Source organism: Bos mutus, chromosome 6 (assembly GCF_027580195.1).
Source record: "Bos mutus isolate GX-2022 chromosome 6, NWIPB_WYAK_1.1, whole genome shotgun sequence".
In the NCBI taxonomy this organism is placed as follows: Eukaryota; Metazoa; Chordata; class Mammalia; order Artiodactyla; family Bovidae; genus Bos; species Bos mutus.
In genome coordinates, this window is record NC_091622.1 from 58,510,407 (window position 1) to 58,535,318 (window position 24,912).

The 24,912-nt window shown below is 38.2% G+C and overlaps 1 protein-coding gene across 1 annotated transcript in view; it reads left to right on the forward strand.

The window, feature by feature from the left end:
• Nucleotides 1-147: 147 nt before the first annotated feature.
• Nucleotides 148-24,912, forward strand: part of KLB (klotho beta) — a 34,332-nt gene continuing 9,567 nt past the window's right edge. The window contains exons 1-3 of the mRNA XM_005897348.3: nucleotides 148-947; nucleotides 20,387-20,897; nucleotides 23,084-23,352. Of these exons, the coding sequence (XP_005897410.3) occupies nucleotides 210-947; nucleotides 20,387-20,897; nucleotides 23,084-23,352 (1,518 nt within the window). The 5' untranslated portion in view covers nucleotides 148-209. The remainder of the gene's footprint in view (nucleotides 948-20,386; nucleotides 20,898-23,083; nucleotides 23,353-24,912) is intronic.

Below are 24,912 nucleotides of genomic sequence, written 5' to 3' on the forward strand. Positions count from 1 at the left end.
AATTACGTTGCTCTCCCTGACCCATCCTAAGTCTCACAGTTCAAGCTAATCATTGACAGAGCTTTACAATCACAAGCTTTTTTACTGAAGCGTTGATAAGACAGTCGAGCAGTTAGTGGCAAATGAAGCCAGGCTGTGCGGCATGATCTCCAGGGAATGAATGGATTTTCTTCAGCACCGATGAAAGAAACATACGCTATAGGAAAACAATGTCCAGCGGGGGACTGCAAAGATCTGTCATCCTGTCAGCGTTTATCCTCCTACGAGCTGTTACTGGATTCTCTGGAGACGGAAGAACTATATGGTCTAAAAATCCTAATTTCAGTCCGGTAAATGAAAGTCAGCTGTTTCTCTATGACACTTTTCCTAAAAACTTTTTCTGGGGCGTTGGGACTGGAGCATTTCAAGTGGAAGGAAATTGGAAGGCAGACGGAAAAGGACCTTCTATATGGGATCACTTCATCCATACTCACCTTAAAAATGTCAACAGCATGAATAGTTCCAGTGACAGTTACATTTTTCTGGAAAAGGACTTATCAGCCCTGGATTTTATAGGTGTTTCTTTCTATCAATTTTCAATTTCCTGGCCAAGGCTTTTCCCAGGTGGAATAGTATCAGCTGTCAACGCAAAAGGTCTCCAGTATTACGATACTCTTCTCAATGCTCTGGTACTTAGAAACATTGAACCTATAGTTACTTTATATCATTGGGATTTGCCTTTGGCACTCCAGGAAAAATATGGGGGGTGGAAAAATGAAACCATAATAGATTTCTTCAATGACTATGCCACATACTGTTTCCAGACATTTGGGGACCGTGTCAAATATTGGATTACAATTCACAACCCATATCTAGTCGCTTGGCATGGGTATGGGACTGGTATCCATGCTCCTGGAGAGAAGGGAAATTTAGCAGCTGTCTACACCGTGGGACACAACCTGATCAAGGTACTGTACAGCTGACTTCATAGTATACTTTCAGAATATAAAGAGCAGGAGTTTAAAAGAAACTATGAAAATGTGTTTCATTTAAATAACTTTTTATTGAAATCAGCTCAACTAATTTTAGTCTAATTCACAAGTTCTATCCTCAGATTTCATACTTAAGGTAGAGCATGTTTTATTTACCTAAGCTAATATTACTGTATTAACCCAATTATTTTCCTTAAATATTGCACTTTTTAAATTAACTATTCTTAAATCTACAGCTATACATCAGAAAGAATATGAGTTTACTTTCATTCTGTGGAAAGCCAGTCCTTCATAAATTTAATTGTTGAAACCCTTTTTCTGACCATATGCAACCAATTCAGAACTTAATGTTAAGGCATGACCATTTCAAACATGTATTTGTTGTTGATATTGCTATTCTTAGTGATATTTAGCAATAATGAGGTAGATAAATGTTAGCTAACTGATAATACACATTAAATGCAAGAATTGAAATAAATGTATTCCACAGTTGATTTTGTGTTACATGGCAGAAAAGATGAGACTATTTGTTCTAGGAGTTAAAATTAAACTAGTAATATAACAACTGGAAAGAAAATGCTCTACTAAGTGTTTTAAAGGAGTATATTTCAAAACCTAGAGTTTATGTTGGGAAATGCTAAAATGATTAAAAGAATAGTGAAGTGTAAGCAAAATAATAGCTAATATTTATTGAGAGCTTATTATTTACCACAAATGACATTAAGCATATTATATGTATTATCATATTTAATCCTCATAATAACCTTATGAACTAGGTCCTTTATTGTCCCCATTTTAAAGATGAGGAAACTGAAGCTTAGTGAGATTAAATAAGTTGCCCACGGTTACAGAGTAAAATGAGCTGTTGTGACCATGGAATTTATAAATTACAACATTATTAAACACAGAATATCTATATTAAGAATATTTTTAAAAGAGCAATCTTTCAGGAATTTTCAAGAGTTTTGTCTTACATTGAGGCTAATATCTAGAATCAGGCTTCACTTTTTAATCTAAATGGTTTACTTGGAAAAAATAAATTACTCTGGACACCTGCTACATTTTGAAAATGAAAAAAGCTTTACTAGTAGGGTTTCATAATGTGCTAGGAGAAGTAATTTGATGTTTTAATAATCAAATGTTAAATATATAGAAACAGAAAAATATATAGGAACATAAAATTACTCCATGTCTAAATTTTCACATACAAAAATACCTGTTAACCCTTCTTTCCTTTTTGAACTTTTTGGATTATTATACATGTGAATTGCACTATGTTTCAGTCACATGTGCCCTTGCAGTTCAGTTAACATATTGCATTACAATCTCAAGGTCATTTATGTATCTTTGACTGTACTTGTATACAAAACAAATATTAATGTATGGGTATACTGTGATTTGGCAAATAGACCTCAAAGGGGAGAAAGCATACAGCTATTAACTATGAAGATTATGCATATATATTTTAGAAAAATATTCCTTTTATTTAGTTCTTTAAATTATTAAAATAATACATGCTTGTGTAAATTGGAATACAAGGTGAAAGTTAAATTTATCCCTCCCTCTGCATCTGATAATCCCAAACTCAAGGAAACTACTGTTAGTAGTATCTCATATAGTCTTTATAAAGCTTTCTATGCAAATATACACATGTGCATATATGCTTATTTAACCTTTTTATAAAGAAAAATATTCTAAATTGTTAAAAAGTTTTTGGTCACCTACCTGGAAAAATGTTAACAATTAGAATTATCATGAAGAATATGTTTCAGTGGTTAATTTAAAGCCCTAAAAACTATCTGATAAAAACACACAGAAAAAAAGTTTTAATTAACAAATAGATACTGTTTCCAAACTTATTCTATCAAAGCTATATTTTCAGATATTTTTCATTTTCCTCTAATTTGAAATAAACTCTGTCTTTAACATAAAATTAGATAGTAAGATAAATTTAACTGTTTAAAATAAAAGGATTACATTTTAATTATTTTCCAAATAATTACTTTTATCCCTTTAAGTTTCTAAATCACTGACCTACATAAGGAGCATGAGGGGTCCCTTGCAATCAGTCAGAAAGTGAAATCTACTGCATAACCCAGTGACTTATAGCACCAGAGAGAAATCTCGCAATAGTTTGACAGCCTAGGGTGAACTAGATTTTCTCATTTACCCCCTCTCTCGCCTTCCTTTAACATAGAAAAGATTCATTTGATATTTTATGTTGCAATGAAGTATTTCTCCCTTATTATGCCAACTTGTGACCCAGAAGAAGCATTTCTTTAGGCTTAGTTTTTTGTCCAAGAACATTTATTGAGTTAAAAAAAAAAACTAATATAAAACTAAATTCATAAGTCATTTATAGACTACTTTATTCCCCAGTCCTCAGATACTGAAAAGATTTCACAGTGGCTCTTTGTAGCCTTTCTAGTTCCTGGATGATGTTGAAAACACCAGCTCAGTCTTAAATGTTCTGGTTTGCAGGAAAGCTGAATGGTCTAGCCAGTCCTGAGACTGACCTTGAATCTAGATTTCACTTTACTGAGTATCTGGGGATTACCTTAGAGCAAGCTAAGTCTCAGGTAAAAATCTGCCACAGTGATACCTACTAATAGATGCTCCACTCTGAGTTTTTAACATTTGGACACAAAGAGGGTGCATTCTTTGGCCTTGACCATCTCTAAGCACTGTAATCATAGCTTTAAATATTTTCTATGATTTTTACAACAACCTTCCCAGGTACCTATTATCATCTCTGTTTATACAATGACATTTCAAGCATCATGTCACTCCTTTGCATAAAATCCATTAGTGGCTTTCCAAAGTTTTAGGAATGAAGTCCCAAGTTTTCACAAGATCTTCAAGACACAACCCCAGCCTCCATTTCCTCCCTCCTGGCCACACTCCTGTCCCCATCAGTAACGCTAACCCCTAGTACTTTACACTCCGTAAAAACGCACTACTAGGAGTGCTTTGTGAAAGGGAAACTCGCCCAGTCGTGTCCGACTCTTTGTGACCCCATGAACTGTAGCTCACCAGGCTCCTTTGTCCATGGGATTCTCCAGGCAAGAATACTGGAGTGGGTAGCCGTTCCCTTCTCCAAGGGATCTTCCTGACCCAGGGGTCGAACTCAGGTCTCTCGTAACACGGGCAGATCCTTTACTGTCTGAGCCACCCCAGAAGCCCAAGAGGGTCTTAATTTTACGCTACTATTCCTCTCCACGGAGAAGGAAATGGCAACCCACTCCAGTACTCTTGCCTGGAAAATTCCATGGATGGAGGAGCCTGGTGGGCTACAGTCCATAGGGTCGCAAAGAGTCGGACATGACTGAGCGACTCCACTTCACTTCACTTACTCCTCTTCACGAAGCCTCTGTGCGTGCGAGCTAAGTCTGCTGCTGCTGCTGCTAAGTCGCTTCGGTCGTGTCCGACTCTGTATGACCCCATAGACGGCAGCCCACCAGGCTCCCTGGAGAAGGCAATGGCACCCCACTCCAGTACTCTTGCCTGGAAAATCCCATGGACGGAGGAGCCTGGTAGGCTGCAGTCCATGGGGTCGCTAAGAGTCGGACACAACAGAGCGACTTCACTTTGACTTTTCACTTTCATGCATTGGAGAAGGAAATGGCAACCCACTCCAGTGTTCTTGCCTGGAGAATCCCAGGGACGGGGGAGCCTGGTGGGCTGTCATCTCTGGGGTCGCACAGAGTCGGACATGACTGAAGCGACTTAGCAGCAGCACCAGGCTCCCCCGTCCCTGGGATCCTCCAGGCAAGAACACTGGAGTGGGTTGCCATTTCCTTCTCCAATGCATAAAAGTGAAAAGTGAAAATGAAGTTGCTCAGTCGTGTCCAACTCTTAGTGACCCCATGGACTGTAGCCTACCAGGCTCCTCCGTCCATGGGATTTTCCAAGCAAGAGTACTGGAGTGGGGTGCCATTGCCTTCTTCGCGTGCTAAGTCTACTAGTGCTCTATCCAGCTAGAATGCCCTTCTAACTCCCTGCTTTATCCATCTAATGTCCTTCAAGACTCAATTTCCGCAGTCTTCACTTCTAAGTTCTCGACTCATCAGAGTTAGTGCCCCTCCTGAGGGTTCCCATAATAAGACATGTTTGCTTCTATCACAGCACTCTTTTCATGTCGTATTTTTCCATCTCCCTCGACCAGCCTGAGAGTTCTTTGCAAGGAGAGACTGTGTTTGATGTGTTTTACGTTTCCAGCACCTAACACAGAATATTAGGTACATGCTAGGTATTAAAGGAGAAGGCAATGGCACCCCACTCCAGTACTCTTGCCTGGAAAATCCCATGGACGGAGGAGCCTGGTAGGCTGCAGTCCATGGGGTCGCTGAGGGTCGGACCCGACTGAACGACTTCCCTTTCAGTTTTCACTTTCATGCATTGGAGAAGGAAATGGCAACCCACTCCAGTGTTCTTGCCTGGAGAATCCCAGGGACGGAGGAGCCTGGTGGGCTGCCGTCTATGGGGTCGCACAGAGTCGCACATGACTGAAGCGACTTAGCAGCAGCAGCAGCAGCTAGGTATTAATACTGTGGAATGAATGGTTTGGGATTTCTATCTTATACCTTGTAATCAAAGAACCAACCACCAGTTCAAAATTCGTATTTCATTGCATTCTAGCTAATTCTTGAAATATTGCTTATATTTATTCAGTGGTGTGTTTTATAAGTTAGGATTCTTGGTTGCAAGAGACAGAAACCTAACTCAAGTTGACTTAAGTAAAAATGAGCAATTTCCTGTAACCAAATCACAGGGATGAATTGGACCCAGTAACTAGGACACCCTCACAAGCCCTTTATCTTAGTCTCTCTTGTTCATTTCTTCTTGTGGGTTTGCCCCATACTCTCCTTTGTAGAGGAAAGAGTTCTCTGTCCCAAAATCAGGTTTTAAAATCCCAGAGACAAGATTCTAGCCTGTTTGGCCTATGCACGCATGCCTCAGAGCAGCAAAGCACCAAGTTTTCATGTGAATAAAGTCAGTAATGGTATCTGTTTTTATTCTATCTGTAAATCAACAAATATGCAAAATAATTTAAATATATGAATTTTACTCCCCTCCCCCACCTTAAAATGAAATATTTGAGAGCCTCTGAGTAAATACACAGGGAGGTGGGGGATAGGAGGTTGCTCATAAGATGGTAACTCCTTCAGTTTATTACACCACTAAATCCTGCCAGCTTCTATGATAGTTCTGATCATTTCATGGCTTTAAGTTACTATCTGTCATAGATGTGTACTGTTTACATAGTACCAGGATTTCTTAACCTGGGTGCTGTTGACATATTGGGCCAAATAATTCTTCCTCCTCATGAGCTGTCCCATGCTTTGTAGGATGTTTAGCAGCATTCCTGGCCTCTATCCCCTAGATGACAGTGGCATGCTTGTCCCCAGGGTTACAACCAAAATTGTCTCCAGACATTACTGAATGTCCCCTGGAGTTGAGGGGGGATGCAAAATTTCTCCCCCTTCCCTCTCTTGAAAACCACTGATTAAAGTTATAAATTGTCAACTGGTTAAAGATGTGAAGCGTAAAGAACAGCAACTTTGAAATACAATCAATATGAGGGACATACAATTGTCTCAGTTTTACAAAATCACCTCAAGGAGATTTTCACCAGACTTGTTAAGTCCCATACACAGACCCTAATTTATAGCATATCAGGATGTTTTTGGAGAACAAATGATGCTTTAAAAAATATTAAATGAGAAAATAACATTGATGATTGTATCTAGTTTGGCTTTTCACACATTGGGAATAAAGACTGTTCCTACTAGTTTTGTGCTATTTGTAAAATACTTGAAAGAGTTGCCCCAACCCATTTCTCTTATATAGTTATTTATGAACAAAACAATAAACTTAATTTTTGCACACTTGTTCTTTTTTAAGAGTAAAATTCAAGAATTCAGACAAAATGTTATAGAAGCAATATTATAAATGTATTAATATTTATCCATTTTTGATGCCATAACTTTGTGTTTCACAAAGCATTACTTCGTGGTGGCTTTTTGCTGGCTTGTTTGTATACCCAAGTACCATGTGTATTATTAATTATTTTTTCTTTAAAAATCTTTATTTTGAGGGGAGTCTCCTGGGGGTCTAATGGTTAGGATTTGGTGTTTTCACTGCCATGGCCCAGGGTTCAATCCCTGGTTGGGTAACTGAAATCCCATAAGATGATTGGCCAGAAAAAAAGAAAGTGAAAAAAAGTTTATTTTGAAAGGATATCTTATATCCTATTATATATGAAAGACCAATGTTTTCTAATATCCTTAAATATGTGACATTTAAAATAAAAAAATGTTCATCTTTGTTATGCCCAATATCACATTCCATACAAAAAGATATAGATGTACCAGCCTTGGAAAACCATAATGAATATGTAAATTGTATTCTGTATTTGAGTATATATTCAGTGGGATTCCCTTGTGGCTCAGAGGGTGAAGACTCTGCCTGCAATGCAGGAGACCTGAGTTTGATCCATGGGTCAGGAAGATCCCCTGGAGAAGAAAATGGCACCCCACTCCAGTATTTTTGCCTGGAAAATCCCATGGATGGAGGAGCCTGGCAGTCTACAGTCCACAGGGTCGAAAAGAATCAGTCACGAGTGAGTGACTTCACTTTCACTTTTCACTTTTTTCAGTCCTAATACCAAACACAGTGTGTCATTTAAAAATGTGTCATAAAATACATTTTATTATGTAGTTCAAATAATTTTAGTAACATAAAACTATTCATTAAATGGGAAAATGCCAATATTTATCTTTATGTACGAGTATGTTAAATATTCATATTTTATTTTCTGAATATTTTAAATTTATTTGAAATAAACTTTTCCGTACAATCTTTAATGAAATAGAATTACATAAAAGAAAATATAGGTCAACACTTGTTTGTATACCACACACAAATGATGAAATGATATCTTTAAATTCCTCAGGGGCTCAAGAGATTGCTTAATACTGTGAAAGAGGCTTTCAGGACAAGATATGTTGGGAAACTCTACTTGAGGTCAAGGCCTCACCAGTTTGTTCCTGAGCCTGGAATACGACTTGATTTATGCCCTATTTTTCCACCTCTTTGAGGAACTCTGTCTTGGCATTTATTGGCGTCACTCCCTCAGAGAAGGTCACACAAGGCTGCATATGTATTAGGTATTCAATAAATAATTCAATTGGTTATTTTTTATTTAAGGAAAATCTGCTTTGCCCCAGAAAGGATTTAAAATTGTAATTGAATAAAAGTGGCTTCAGACGCACACGCACACACACACACACACCAAGCCAGATACTAGAATAAACATATTGTCTTTTCAGAACATGCAAATTCATTGTGTATACCTGCTTCTATTAAAAAGTTTACATTGAAAGCCCATCTCAAAACAAGGTACAGAATGTTGACAGCTCTTAAAACTGAGTGATGTGTTTTCAGGGGTCATTATACTATCCTTTCTACCTTTATGTGTTATGACAATTTTCACAATTAAAAGCAAAAAATAAAAAAAATAAAAATAAAAGCAAAAAATACATAAAGAGAGATTATTTTGTATTTTGAAAAGAAAACAGTCATCTTTACATAGTACGCTTCTTAAGGATTCTGTCAAAATTCCTAACCAAAATTTAGTGCTAAAACTGTAGAAACAGCTGTGAAAAAGCCATCATTCACATGATTTATAGCTAAGCCTTCTTTGGCAACAGACTGCTGCAACTGTTTTCTTGAACAAGAAGGCTGCCCTGTTTGATAGGCACATTTAAATAGATTAAATGTCATTTTTAAACCTCTTCAGCCCAGCCTCCCACCAATATTTTGAAAACTAAGCATAATATTTCAAAATGGAGTTTCTAGCAGGAGCACTTTTTAGCTTGTCTTGGTTACAGAGAAGCAAAACCTTCAAGGATCATCTGAAACGGTTTTTTCCATGGAAAAAAGAAAGGAATTTTTAAAAGCTCCCTTGTTAAAGTTGGGTTGCAAGACAACAATATATTAAAATTACTTTTTGTTAAATCTGCTAGCTAAAAAACTTGCCCAAGCTTTTCTGTCCATGAGAACATTAAAAAAAACTAACTTGCTACCTTCCGCCCCTTCCCTTCTAACACCAAAAACAAAACAAAGGAAAAATAACACAGAAATGGGATAAAGGACAGAAACTGGTTTGAATTCTTAAAATGGGCACTTGAGACAATTATTACAGATAACTTTTTTATGTTCTACTATACTATTCTTAATAGCTATTATGATAAAACTATTTTATTGCACACCTATTATTGAGTCAGAAACTGTACTAAGTTGCCATTTCCTTCCCCGCTTTTCATATGTTATCTCATTTAAGTTTTACATCAACCCTGCCAGGTAGGTATTCTTATAGGCATTTTATAGTTGATGAAACTGAAGCCCACAGAAATTTGTATTTTGTATAATTGTGAGATTACACAACTATATAAATGTGTTTTTTTTTAACTCACAATAAGTGTCAGATCCAAAATTTAAATTTCATTGGTCTGAATATAAGTTAGCAAGTTAGCTGACATGAATCAGCTGCCTAGCCTTAGCAAAAAAGAACAATTTAGAGCCTACAACCCCATGGTAGCCACTTGTGTTGATGCAGACTTGGTAGATATTTGACTTCACTTTGCTTATTTAAAGACCAAAACAATCTAGCTATGTGTTTTATTTGTCCACAAAATCTATGAACAGTTTATCCCTAACTCGTACATTAATCATAAGGTTTATTATTTGTCCCATGATTTTAATTTTTGTCAGAACTTTAATGTCCCATTAAAGTGCTATTTACTCATATATGTGTGCCTTTGGCAATACCATCTAAAGTTTAAAAATGTTAACATAATTATTCATTTAATTAGCTAATGCATGGTATATATATAACATTATATGTGCACAAATATATGTGTGTGTATATATATATATAAATTTTTTTTTTTTTTTTGCCTCACTGAGCAGCTTGCAGGATTTCAGTTTCCCAACAGGGATTGAACCCGGGCCATGGCAGTGAAAACCCAGAATCCTAACCACTAGGCCACCAGGGAATGCCACAGTACCTATATTATAATCCCAACTCATCTTTATTAGACACATCTAACAACTAAGACACATCTAACAAGATACAGGAAATAGTGATCAAGCAAGTTAAAAATAGTATTCTTATCAATGTTTCTAATCAAATTTGAATACAAGGTTAAAACAGCTTTTGGATAAGAATTGCCGAAGAGTTTCAATAACCAGAATACCATTGTTTGACAGAAGAGTCTAGTAAAAAAACTATTTGTAGAGGACAGTTGGTATTTTAAAACCTTCAAGAGACCAGTGTTTACCTTTTCTAATCATTAAGTAGAAAAAGTTATACTTCAGTGAATGATTAACAGGTTTAAATAAATGTAATTATAAATGTTCAGAGAATAACATTGTGATCGTATTTAAACAGCTTGATTTGATGTGAACGCTCTCATACATGGAAAATTAGGCCCAACTGGAGATCGAAAATATTGTAACTAACAGAAACAGTGAATACGATGAAACTATGAACTGAGGGAAACATTATACTAGTTTATAATATTATACATGTGTCATTTAATTGAATGCAAAAATTCTTACTGAGAAAACTCAGTATTAGAAAACAGCTTATATTAAAAGAAAAAGAAGTAATTAAAATTATTGAACATTAACAGCTATTCTGTTGCTGAAAAGCAGAGGGACACTGAGAATAGACCAGAACCTTCTAACTTACTAACCAATAAATAGTGAATCACAGAAGTAATGAAAGTGACTTCCTGGGTGTTCTAATAGTGCTACCTAAAAAGTGGGGGAGCCTTGAGGCTGGTGAAAACCAGGATCCTTTAGTATTTTGGAGGAGTCCATTCATTGGTTCTCTATAGCATCATATCTTGACCAGAGATTCTGTGACTGAGTCTTAAATAAAGGGTTGGGTTTACTGTTATCAGTTCATTTTATCTGGTAATCACATGTTATTGTATGCTTCCTCGTTTTACCTTTAAATATCAACATGTTATTCTGGAGTAAAAAAAAAAAAAACATTCTTTAATATATAATGAAATCCAGAAGAACACAACTTTTTATTTAAGTCACTTTTTTTTTATTTGAGACTTTTGGAACTTCAGAGAAGGTGAAAAGTGATAGCATAGAGCAGTTAAATTCACTGACAGGAAACATCTGTTTCAACCTAGTCTCTTGACTTTTTAAAATTTCAAAATAATGCATTTTTACTACAAAACGTTTAAACAATACAGAAAGACATAAAGTTAAAAATGAACAGTCTTCTCTTTTCTTACTCCCTAAATCCATACCCCAGAACTAACAATGCTAGCAGTTTGTTCAATGTCAAAATATATTTCTCTATATATATAAACCTACACATACAGACATTTTTAAAAACTTTGAATCATCTTATTACATTAAGATTTTATCATTTCTAATTTTTCTTCTACTTCTTTCTGTACTTCTCTCTCCTGCTAGAGGTCATAGGTCACCTGAAGGCAGGAGCTATCTTGTTAATATTTTTTCTAAATGCCTACTAGAGTACCTTGTTATTTGTTTTCTCTTTGTATTTGTTTGCATGCTTTTTTTTGTTGTTTTGTTTGTTTTTAAGCAGGGTATTGGGAAAAGTTTCCAATTAGCAACAATTGCACTTTGGCAATGGCACCCCACTCCAGTACTCTTGCCTGGAAAATCCCATGGATGGCGGAGCCTGGTAGGCTGCAGTCCATGGGGTCGCTAAGGGTCGGACACGACTGAGCGACTTCCTTTCACTTTTCACTTTCATGCATTGGAGAAGGAAATGGCAACTCACTCCAGTGTTCTTGCCTGGAGAATCCCAGGGACGGGGAACCTGATGGGCTGCCGTCTATGGGGTCACACAATCGGACATGACTGAAGCGACTTAGCAGCAGCAGCACTTTAGATAAATTTAATTGGCTACAATACTGTCACTGTGCAGAGCTGCCTTGTTTTGTTAAATAAGTGTTTATAGACTGGAATTTAAACAATTAATCACCATAATGAATGAATTGTGAAGAAAAGGATAAAATAATAGCCATGGGTTGAAGGAAAGCAAGAAGTAAAAGTGATTTCTCTAAACTTGCTTTTACTGTTGTGTAGAATTTCTTTAAGGGGAAAAAAATAATTAAGCAGAACAGGAGGTAATGCTGATGAACTCTCTGGGGACTGAGATGATGTCGCAGCCGGTAAGGCTGGATGAAAAGTGACAGTGAAAGTCCTTCAGATGTGTCTGACTCTTTGACTATACAGCCCATCAGGCTCCTCTGTCCATGGAATTCTCCAGGCCTGAATACTGGAGTGGGTTGCCATTTCCTTCTCCAGGGAATCTTCCCAACCCTGGGATCAAACCTGCTTCTCTTGCATTGAAGGTGAACGTACTGCTGAGCCACAAGGGAAGTCCTCTTAAAGTGTTCCTGGCAGCCACTGTCACGTGTCTTTCTCAGTGTACTGCCCCTCCTTTTTGTGCCATGTCTGTTACATACTCCTTGCATTTACACAGCCTGTTCAATCACCTCTGAGTCTAAGATATAAATGTCTGTTTTGAAAGCACATAGTTTAATGTACATCATGTCCAGAAATGACAGTGACCTAGAGGTTGAAGGATTTAGCTCTAATTCTAGCTTTGCACTAACTGAGACGTTGGGCAAGTTACTTATTTCTTGTGCTTCAGCATCTTTTCCGTAACAAAGAGTTTTAAAGAATTAGACCGAATGATCTCTAAAGTCCATCTTCTACCTCTAATTAGCAGGCAAGAACACAAAACTTGGAGCAATACAGCCTCATCTTGACTTAACTTACGAACAAACCACCTAACCTCTCTTCCCTTGCTCTCTTATAAAATGGGAATAATAATAGTACCTACCTCTCGAGATTTAAATGAGGACTGTAATGAGATAGGACATGGAAAGTAGTTAGAATAGTGCTTAGTATCTTTATTGACTGAACCACAAATGTCTGTTATTCAGTCGCAAAGTTGTGTCCGCTGTTTGCAACTCCATGGACTGCAGCACGCCAGGCTTCCCTGTCCTTCACTGTCTCCCAGAGTTTGCTCAAACTCATGTCCATTGAGTCAATGATGCCATCCAACCATCTCATCCTCTATGGCCCTCTTCTCCTCCTGCCCTCAATCTTTCTCAGCATCAGAGTCTTTTCCAATAAGTCGGCTCTTCTCATCAAGTGGCCAGAGCTTCAGCATCAGTCCTTCCAATGAATATTTGGGATTGATTTCCTTTAGGATTGACTGGTTTGATCTCCTGGCTGTCCCTGGGACTCTCAAGAGCCTTCCTTCTCCAGCATTACCAAAAGCATCAGTTGTTTAGAGCTCAGCCTTCTTTATGGTCCAACTCTCACATCCATACATGACTACTAGAAAAACCATAGCTTTGACTATACGGACCTTTGTTAGCAAAGTGATGTAGGAAAGCTATGACAAACCTAGATAGTGTATTAAAAAGCTCAGTATGTTTAGCACTAGATATATGTTTATTTTTATTACTGTTTATATTATAAATTTTCTATGATTCTGCAATTTAAACACTATTCTATTCTATCATGAAAGTCCCTCACCTTTAAGGAACTATTTAAGACTTGTGCAAAGATGATGCTGTGCTAAGTGCTATGCAACCAAAGCATCCCTGCCCTTTCAGTCTAACATTGACAATGGTGTACAGATCACCATCTTCAGTCAAGACAGTCAAGTGTAAAAATGGTTCCTAGGGGATTCATTTAGCCTCTGACACCAGTGAGGACAATATCCAATGTCAACATTGCCAGTTCTAGGAAAGAGGGGAATTACACATAAATGTCACATGCTGTACTGGGCACTTGGACAACAGCATGGTTTTCTGAAAATCCCAAATTCGCTGGTAGGTCCTCCATGAACTTTCTACATAATCCTAAATTTCAGACACGTATATAGATATTTTATTCTCAACAGGCAAGAGTAAGACCCTCATTCTAAGACTATTTAGTTCTTTTAATCACCAAGTGCAGCAGAAAGAAAATGTAATTTTAAAACAGTCTGTCGTGGTTCATGTCAAATGGCCTTTCCCCAAGATTCAAAGCTTAGAACTAGTGGGACATAGAGAAAACAGGATGGTTTAGTATAGTGTTCAGAGAGGCCTGGGTTCACATCCTGGCTCCATCACTATTCAGTCTCTGTAAACTTCAGTTTCTTCTCTAAAACAGGAAAAATAAAACCTGCTCTGCAGAGGCTGTATTATCAACAATGTATCTCAGGTCATCAGCAAACTAGCTGATCCATAGTGGGCATTCATTCAACAAGTATTCTATGCCAGGCTCTCCCCTGAGCATCTGTTTGTAAAACTGTGAACAAAATAGATACAGTCCCTACACTGAAGAAACCTATAGGCCAAGAGTGGATCTATGTTGCATGAAATTTACATAAAGGGGGAAAAAAGCAAAACAAAATCATAAACACAAGTGTTGGTACAAAGGTAACCATCTATTTAGAATGAGAAAAATATTACAACAAATTACTGGAGTAATTGTAGTCTTAGAGATTCAGATTCCTTATTTTCTGAGACCTCTTCAAGAAATTTATCAGAAAAACTTAATCAGAAACGTTTCCAAAAGCTGTCTGGCTCTCCACCCCACCCAGGACATTTCGTGGGGACTCAGGCCAGTGAGGAGCCCTGAAGTTTTAGGTTCCTTAGGTAAAGTGGTAGGTCTTCTTTTTACTTTTGTAATAATTATATTATTTGTAATTTTCAGAGTGGTTTCTATATTGACTATCTTTAACTTTTTATTTCTAAATTCTGAGGAAAGGCTTCAAGTCGCCAACCCAGGCCATTTTGGCTTCAGTTATACTTGGAGATACAGTCTTTTTGCATGAAAATATTACTAACAGGATCACTATTATCAATTTAATAATAACAGAAAACTTAAAATGTCATTCTGCCTTCTGCAAAGTTGGCATGCAAATATTCTCCTTGGGCAAGTAATCTGAACTTCAGTAATGTACCAATTTACTGATATTGATTTCTTCTAAGTGCCCACCTAATATCTGGAGAAACCTACAGATGTTTCCCTTAATAAATTATTGCCTTTATTCTAAACATTTTCTTCTTTGTGTTGCCAGGCTTAGATTCTGGCTCAGGCATTAGTTTAATCTAGTAATATTAAAATTGAAATTAGAATTCTATGACAATAATCGGACCTTTTTTGCAGGAAAAAATATATTAGAGTAGTTTTTACATGACTTCTATGGGGAAATCCTGACACTATGCAAATTGATAACAATCAATGATTTGTAAGAATAAGTTGAAGATATAATGATTGAAAAGAAAATAGGAGGAAAATGAATTTTAACATGATCTGTGTTACTCCAACCATACAAAACATGAATTCAAACCATTAGAAATTAAATGGGTAAATATCTTCTTTATGAAAGGTAATAACTTATGTTAATATTTAAATTCTCTCCTAAGAATAATGAGCATAAGATATTGTTTCCGAGAGTTTCAAGACTGTCCAAAAAATAATAAGAAAATAACAATCACATAATATATTTCAAGGAAATAATAGTCATATAATCCTTTTAGCAATGAACTATAAAGTTGACATATCTTAAACACCCAATAAATAATGTGGAATGAATGAATATTAAATAATTTAGAAGAGCAGGATTGTAACTAGTAGAAAACTTGATACTTAATATAAAGAAGTGCTGGGTAAAAATAAAAAATTGCTTTAAAGTGCTAGGTGAATGAAAAAATGAATCAAACAGAAATTAACTCTAGCCCAAATGGACAATGAATAAACTCAGTCAGCAGCAACAAAAATAAAGGAGGACAAAACTGACAGCCAGGAGCCTTGAGAGTTCAGGGAGCGCCATCTGCAAACACTGGTCATGCCCACACAACTTCCCACAGACGTTCTCCACAGCACGTTAAATAATTTCCAGCTTCCTCCTTTAAAGTACTTTAAATTTAGGTTTCTGTGGTTTTCACAAGGTCTTTAAGTATATCACCTGTTCTATCTTCACAATAATATTCTGGATTGTCTATTTTTAGCTCAGTATAATGAAGGAGGGACCTGACTGCTGCTGAGAGGGAAATGACTGATGCAAGACCTTAAAGTTAGTAGCAGGGTCAGTGCCAAAGCCTAGGTGTCCTGCTCTCAAGATCCAGGTCCTGTCCCCTGTGGTACCACGCAGGCGAGCAGCACTTACGTAGCATTCCTGATCGCCAGTTACCCCCCAAAAGAGCAATCAATGATTCCAAATAGATGGTTGAAGAACAGTCACGCTGAAGGACAAAATGCATGCAAAGCAATTTGGAAATAAGTAAGGCATTTCAAAAAATAGGTAGCTCATTCCTGGGTTTGTTTGTTTTTTTTTAAGGAAATAATTCAAACAAAAGCTATATGACCAAAGTGAGTCATTATTACATTATTATGGCAAAAAGGAAGGAGGAAAGGGTGTGAAGGAGGGAAGAAGGAATGAAGAGAGAGAAAAGAGATGGAAGAGGGAAAGAGGAAAGGAGACAGGAAAGGAAAAACAAGCTAATTTTTATTAAAAGAGGGAGATGACTAAGGAAATCATATTTCATCCAACTCATACTGTTAAGGTTATTATGAAAACTAAAAATAACATGGAAAATGTTAGAGTGACTTTAGCTGAGAAATATATTTCGAAAAGCTGGGAGGGAAACAGAAATATGGAAACAATGTGCTCTGTGGAGTTTTAAAGTAAATTTTATTTAATGGTGCTAATACTTTATTAAACAGCTTTAACAATAAACAAGGTTATAGTTCACATGCAAATATTTCAGCCAAAATGTGACTAAAACCATGCGCAGATTTGAAAATTTAATTTTTGACCAATGACTGGGCATTCCTTAAATACAGCCACGTGTGATGTACTAGGTTTCTTCAATACATGCCATCCAAAGCACTGCCTTCCATCTGTGTCCCTTCCACCATGTCTTCCCGGACCCTAACCCCTTCTTCATCTTTGTTTCTAAAGTTGTCCAGCTATCTTATTTGCTTCCTATCACGCGTCTGGACTTCCCGTGGCATCAGAGAAATGCTATGTTAGATTAGAGGAGGGAACAGAATGAGATATTGTGCCCCTGGCTGTCTCTCAGTGACATTAGGCCCTGCTATCTGCCTCAAAAAGAAAAAGCGGACTTCTCCTTTAAGCTACTGAATCTAAAGAACAAAGGTTGAAGCTCCCTTAAATCAATCATTCCAAAGGTAGATGGCCTTGTACAAGATAGAGGGTAACCTTGGAAAATCACAGAATGACGGTTGTGCAAGGTTGCAGGGCCCAGGTTGCACTCCCCCCTCCAACTGTGGTGCAGTTTCCCCAGCAGACCTCCTTTATGAGCGTTGGACCAAAGCACGTGCATAGATATTCCAGTTTCATCAAGAGTTATGTCAAACTCACTCTTTTGGAGCAATACTTTTTACCTGGTTACTTGGCAAACAGGATCAAGTTATAACTATAAATACTGCACAAAGAACCTCCCCCACATTCTCTACATGAGAATGGAGAGGCTCTCTTCAGCCCAGAGCAAAGATAACCCTAGATACCTTGATAGCCTATGCAAATAGCAGCAAAGGTGAAAGAGACACTGTGAAACACCAAGGTCACCTTGGGGCATAACAACATGTGTATCTAAATATATGGAGAGATCTATATTTCCAGAAAACTTGCTTGGAAAACTACTGCAAAGATACATGTCTGTTTTATCTCAACTTACGTCATCTTTCATTTAATCACTGAAATATGTAATAGAATATTTATTTCAAAGAAAATTCTCCCTTCTTGTTTTTTCCTATTAGAACTGGTTAATTGCTGTTGGGACTGGTTTAATACATTATACTAATTTCAACTCACTTTCCCTTTAGTGTCTGATGACATCATATTTGCCAGGCAGCTTGTTTATGCCTCAGAATCTTACATGTGTTTAGTGCTTTACCGTTTACACATCAGAGGTGCACACCCACCCACAGGAGGCATACTACTGATCACTGGGGCTTTTATGGACGAAAGCACTGAGGCTACCAAAGGTTTAAGTGATGGATTAGAATAAGCAAAGAATGCCTCCCTTCGAATTCTAGCAATGCACAATTGCTTTTGTTACAAATCAGGAAAAATGCAGTTAAGACCCGCTGTGATTCCAGCCCCAGAAAAGTCTGGAGCAGCTGATACCACTTCAGATGGAGTCTGTCCCTGGCAGTACTGAGTCCTTCCAGAAACTGGAACCTCAGGTTGGAGGCAGGGGAGGAGGCTACAGCCTGAACACTTTTTTGAGAAGAAGATTCTTTAAGGATCTTTAAGAACATTGGGGTGCTTGCTAAGTGGTCCCAGAATCTTCCAATGAAAGCTGAGTAAGAACAGGTAGATAGAGGTAATAGCTGGAGGCATCGCCTTCTTCAGAAAATCTTTCATGAAATTGTTTAATTTAGCTCTTCTTGCATAAAGCAAGGAGACATCATTTTTGAAATCCTCACCCCTTACATTAATGTCTATCTCTCTCTACCCTAACAAGAGTTTATGGAGCATTTTTAATGTCCACAGGATCTATTAGGATTGAATCATTGTTCATATTTTATTGTTTTTGACCTACAAAAAGGCACTTCTGGATAATTCAACCCAATATGATAAAACGTCTCCAGTGAGCAAAAAAAAAAAAAAGGAACAGATTGAAAGCTGACTTTGTGGGTTAGAAGTAGTAAGGGTTTTGCTCTTGTTCTAGAAGCATCCAAATAGAGGAGAAATTGGCAGATTTAGGAAGAGACATGAAGAGGCAAGCAAGTCAGGTGCTGAGAAGAGGGAAGTGAATAGACTACATAAGGATGTCCAATAGACTACATAATGCACATTAAATGTGCATTAATTTTTTAAAACACCATCCTTGTAGAGAAGGGGAACAAAAAGAAGCAAATGTAGAAAAATATGGGAAGCCTATTGAAAATGTGTTCATTTCCCCAGGAAGTTCTCGCGTCCCAGGACAGGACAGAGACCTTGGGCATTAATCTGGCTTGTGTGTGTGCTTAGTCGCTTCAGCTGTGTCCGACCCTTCGCGATCCCATGGACTATAGCCCACCAGTCTCCTCTGTGCATGGAGTTCTCCAGGCAAGAATACTGGAATGGGTGCCATGCCCTCTTCTAGGGGATTTTCCTAACCTAGGGATCGAACCCAGGTATCCTACACTGCAGGTGGATTCTTTACTGTTTCAACCACCAGGGAAGCCCTTAACTGGCCTAGAGCCATTACTTGGAATCCTTAACCTTTGCTTCTCCTTCTGATACACCTCATGGTTCTTTACGGGCTTAATTTATTGTTTTATTTTATTTGGTGCTATATATTTCTCTTTCACACATTTTAGTCTTATTTTCCATTGATATCACTGGCTTCTGAGAGCAGGTTCCTGTACTACTTATTTCAGCTCCTCAAGGCAAGGCAAGACAGGCATTCACTGAGTCAACACTCAGTAAGTACCTACTAAATAGATTGGAGACTGATCATGAGGCTTTAAGTGAGCTCAATTGGAAATGTAAACTCCAGGGGGACCAATAATAACACCCATCTTTAGGCAGTAGCTCCTGGATGCTCTATTCTATGCTACATAATCAATATATACATTAGCCCTGCATCTGACAACAACTTTACAAAGGGGATTATTATTTTTAACTTCATTTTACAGCTGAAGATATGAAGAGATTTCAGAAAGTTTAAGTGACTTGTCAAAGGCCACTGTAGCTTGTACTTCAACTTGAAGCCCCAGTGTGCTGACCCCAAATCCTACACTATTTCCACTGGTTTTCTGTTTTGTACCATGCCTGCCACCCTTTTGTAATAACAGTAATAATAGCTAAGGCTCATATAGAGGTTACTCTGTGCCAGGTACTCTCCTAAAGTACATTAATTCATTCAAATCTTACAATAAGAGGTGAGCTCTGTTATTATCCATTTACAGAATTTAAAGGCTGTGTTATCCTGCATTTCTAACTTAGTGCCAAAAGATTCTGTAGAACAGTGAAAGATCACTGCTCAGAGTCTTTTTATGTAGAGGAAAAAACCCTGTAATCTATATAGTATCTCACCTGCACGCAGCCCCAAGGCAGCCTGGAAGGGAGACAGGGAGAGAAAAAGTAAGATGGAGCTTAGACAAGGGCTCTCTGCCTGCCCCTCCATGATCTTACAGGGGAGCCTTTAACTTGGAAGCATGGAGGAAGTGAACAGAGAGCAGACTCTGTAGTTATCAGAGTTCTCTGGCAGCTTCCCCCTGCATCACCCAGCAATTCATTAATTTATCCATGAAAAGACCTTCTACCAGCCAAGTCACAACCTTGTGAGTAACAGCAATAAAGATTAACAATATTTTCTTATTACTAGGCTCATTCGAAAGTTTGGCATAACTACAACAGAAATTTCCGCCCACATCAGAAGGGTCAGCTGTCAATCACGTTGGGATCCCATTGGATTGAACCAAACAGATCAGAAAATACAATGGATATACTCAAATGCCAACAATCCATGGTTTCTGTGCTCGGGTGGTTTGCCAACCCTATCCACAGGGATGGCGACTATCCAGAAGTGATGAGAAAGCAGTTGTTCTCCATTCTACCTCGTTTCTCTGAAGCAGAGAAGAATGAGGTGAGGGGCACAGCTGACTTCTTTGCGTTTTCCTTTGGACCCAACAATTTCAAGCCCCACAACACTATGGCTAAACTGGGACAAAATGTGTCACTCAATTTAAGAGATGTGCTAAACTGGATTAAACTGGAATATGGCAATCCCCGAATCTTGATTACTGAGAATGGCTGGTTCACGGACAGTCACGTAAAAACAGAGGATACCACAGCCATCTACATGATGAAGAACTTCCTCAACCAGGTTCTTCAAGGTTGGTCATACATTAGCTCAATTTTAAAAACTGTTTCAAATACTTTTGCTATAGGATATTTAAGGTCACCTTTGAATAGGTTGCTGGTATTGTTGGACTTTTCTATTGTGCAGTGATGATAGAATTTTATGTTACTCTCATGTCCTTTTTTTTTTTTTCAGTTTTATGTCCTTTTTAAATGAGCTTGAAAGCAAAATGATTTTAGGTTGTAGATACATCCTTAATTGGCAACAAGATGCTGCTTCATTCCTTCAAAAAGAACACGCTAAAGGAAAGTGAAAAGAAAGTGTCCAACTCTGTGCAACTCCATGGACTGTAGCCCACCAGGCTCCTCTGTCCATGGAATTCTCCAGGAAAGAGTACTGGAGTGGGTTGTCATTCCCTTCTCCAGGGGATCTTCCTGACCAAGGGATTGAACCTGGATCTCTTGTATTGCAGGCAGATTCTTTACCGTGTGAGCCACCAGTGCTAAAGGAGACATGTCCAAAGTTTAACAGTTTTAAGATGCTGAAAGCTTTTCTTGATTGTGCTCCTTTTACTCTATTACACGACTCAATGATGAAGTCTGAATACCAAGAATGAGCCATGAATGGCTAAGCTGAACAATTTCTATTGTTCCTGGATATTTCTCTAAGCCCTGCTCATCCTCTCATTCCTTTTCCATTACTCAGGGAGTGACATCTGCAGGTGGCTGATTGAAATAGTGGAGCAGAAGACAAGCTTTAATTATGATGGTTCTGTCCCCTACAGAGTTGGGCTCCATTTCTCTCCCATATAAAGGAATTCTCGGTGGCTCTTTCTACAACTCTTTAGCACTCTTTAGAAGTCACAAGCTTGAAGGGAATGCCCTGGGGATCCAGTGGTTTGGACTTCATGCTTTCACTGCCAAAGCATGGATTCAATCCCTGGTCAGGGAACTAAGATCATGGCAAACTGCATGGAGTGGCCAAAACAAAAGTTACAAACTTTGAGAAAAAAACCCCTGTAGAGAGTGTTCAGGGAACACACTCTGTAGAGAGTGTTCAGGGAAGGTCCCCAGGGAGAGCAAGACACTACTGTTCCAACCTGCTGGAGGATCGCATGGAACAGAGCTGTGCCAGACCCAGCCCCAGGGCTCGTGCACATGGGGGCCTCCAGAGCAGAGAACTCTGCCCATAGAGCTTGGGCAGAGGTGCTGTCATTCCCTAGGCATTACCATTCCTCCTTTCACAGGACCCTATGACACCAAAGCACGAGACCCAGGGCCTGTTGAAACATTTATCTCATTAGAATCTCTTGACATCAATTCTACCTTTTAGGAAAAGAAATTCTGTGATAAAACCCTCAAAGTGCAGAAAGGAGACATTTCCATGAGAAAATGAAAGCTTTTAAGAACAAAGGTTCATGTTTGATTGAACCATTGTTGTTTTTATTGCATACTTAATTTTTATCTAATTCCTAAACGTTGTTAAATGTAAAGCTAGAAAATTTATGAAAGATCATCTTTTTCAATCCTCTTTATTTACTAAAGGGAAAACTGAGGTTGAGAAACTTGCCCAACAGCCCCGCCCAGGAGCACAATAGAGCAAGCCCTCTCCCCTCCTGCCCCTCGGCCCGGTCAGTTCTTGTTCTCTTACATCACCGTGCTTCTGTCTCCTCCTTAAAGCTGCATTCACATATGTTCATTCTCAAAGCTGATGTTTCAGTCCCTGAGGATTGTTTCATAGAAGACAGTTTGTCCACAAATGGGAAACAACCCAAGCTTGAAATGAGAAACTCTTGGTCAAAGCTGGCATCTGCATTGGTCCCAAAGGGTTCTGGAAATTACCATGCCCTCTGACACAGATTTGCACACTAAGTTAAGTCTCATGAATATCTTATTTTTAGTTTATGTATTTATTTTTTGGCCACGTGGTGCCTCACGTGGGATCTTAGTTCCCTGACCAGGAATATTTTAAATTTGACCCTTTAACTGTGTTGTTCACTTGGGAAGACCATTCTAGTTGAAAATAACTGCCCCTTTTCAAATATAAAAATAAAATTCAAAAAAATAAATAAAATAAAATTCCTAGTTGATATAATGGGCCTGCAAATTAGGTAAAAGGTTGGTTTCACAATATCCTGCTCCTGGCATGTCATTTGTGAAGCTGTAAACATGAACCAAAGTGTTTAGGCCTCTGAACATCTGCTTTTGTCCTTCTGTACAGCAATCAAGTTTGATGAAATACAAGTGTTTGGTTACACAGCCTGGTCCCTCCTGGATGGCTTTGAATGGCAGGATGCTTACACCACTCGCCGAGGATTATTTTATGTGGATTTTAATAGTAAACAAAAAGAAAGAAAGCCCAAGTCTTCAGCACATTACTATAAACAGATCATTCAAGAAAATGGTTTCACTGTGAAAGAGTCCACACCAGATGTGCAGGGTCAGTTTCCCTGTGATTTCTCCTGGGGTGTCACTGAATCTGTCCTTAAGGTAAGTGGCTACTTAAAAATTAACTATGTATGCATACTAGGTCACTAAGTCGTGTCTGACCCTTTGCGCTCCTATGGACCATAGTCCACCATGCTCCTCTGTCCATGCGATTTTCCAGGCAAGAATACTGCAGTGGGTTGCCATGCCCTCCTCCAGTGGTTCTTCCCTGATCCAGGGATCAAACATGCATCTCTTTTGTCTCCCGTATTGGCAGGCAAGTTCTTTACCACTAGCGCCACCTAGGAAGCTCCACAAATTTAACTATGCTGCTGCTGCTGCTGCTGAGTCACTTCAGTCATGTCCTACTCTGTGCGACCCCATAGACAAAGTGGTACAAATAATACACAATATTCCCTTTCGTTTTACTCAATGACATCTAAGAAACAGCTATCAGATAATATAAAATACCATGATTATTTGGGGGTTATAAGGGGACATTGGGGAAAGAAGAGAAAGGAAGGGAAGAATTCATGCTTACTGAGAGCTTTTCATACTGCCCTCAAGTTGCATATAGTCCAGAGAGATCTTCCAGTCATTTTTGTGACAGCCATTTGTCAGTAGTATCAAAATCACAGGAAACAAATTTTATAGTTTTTCTTTTAATTTGTTGGCTGCACCATGTAGCATGTAGGATCTTAGTTTTCCGACCAAGGATTGAACCCACACCCTCGGCAGTGAAAGCATGGAGTCTTAGCCACTGGACCACCAGGGAATTCCCTAGATTTTTGTTTTGCCAGAAGTAAATTACTAGTGGCCCTTCATTTAAGTGATTTATGATAAATTCGGGTCATTTGCCTTATGAGGTCTTTATACCCCAGTGGGGCCTCCTGACTTGCCTCATTCTTCACCTTCTTCAAATGTAACTCAAATGTCAACCTCTCAAGAAGGCTTCCCTCTACTCCAAACAGCATAACTTCATCACCATCACTGCTTATTCTCCCTTCCTGCTTTATTTTCTTATATAGCATTCATCACATCTACCATACTACATATTTACACATTTTCCTTTTTTTCAGCTTTATTGAGATATAATTGACATACAACATTGCAAGTTTCAGGTGTACAATATGTTGATTGGATACATCTTTTATTACAAAAACATTACCACTATGGCATTAGCTATCACTTCCATACCATCACAGGCAAACCTCATTTCTTTTTTTATGGCAAGAAAATTTAAGATCTTCTTAGCAACTTTCAAGTATACAATACAATATTATTAGCTATAGTCACCATCCTGTATAATAGGCCCCCAGAATATGTTAATCTTATAACTGGAAGTTTGTACCCTTCAACCAGTGTCTCATTTCCCCCACTGCCATGCTCTGGTAACCACTTTACACATTTTCCTTACTGATCACGCGTTTCTTCTACTAGAATGCAAACTTTCTCCGCAAGAGGGTGGAAACATTTGAGGCTTCACCGCCTGCTGGGTGCCTTACTAGAGCAGTTTCAGATACACGGTAGGTGCTCGGTGCATAGTGTATGAAAAAGGTCAACTTTTAGACCCAGGTGAGCCCTTAGAAACCTCCTATACCAAATCTTTCATTTTATAGCTGA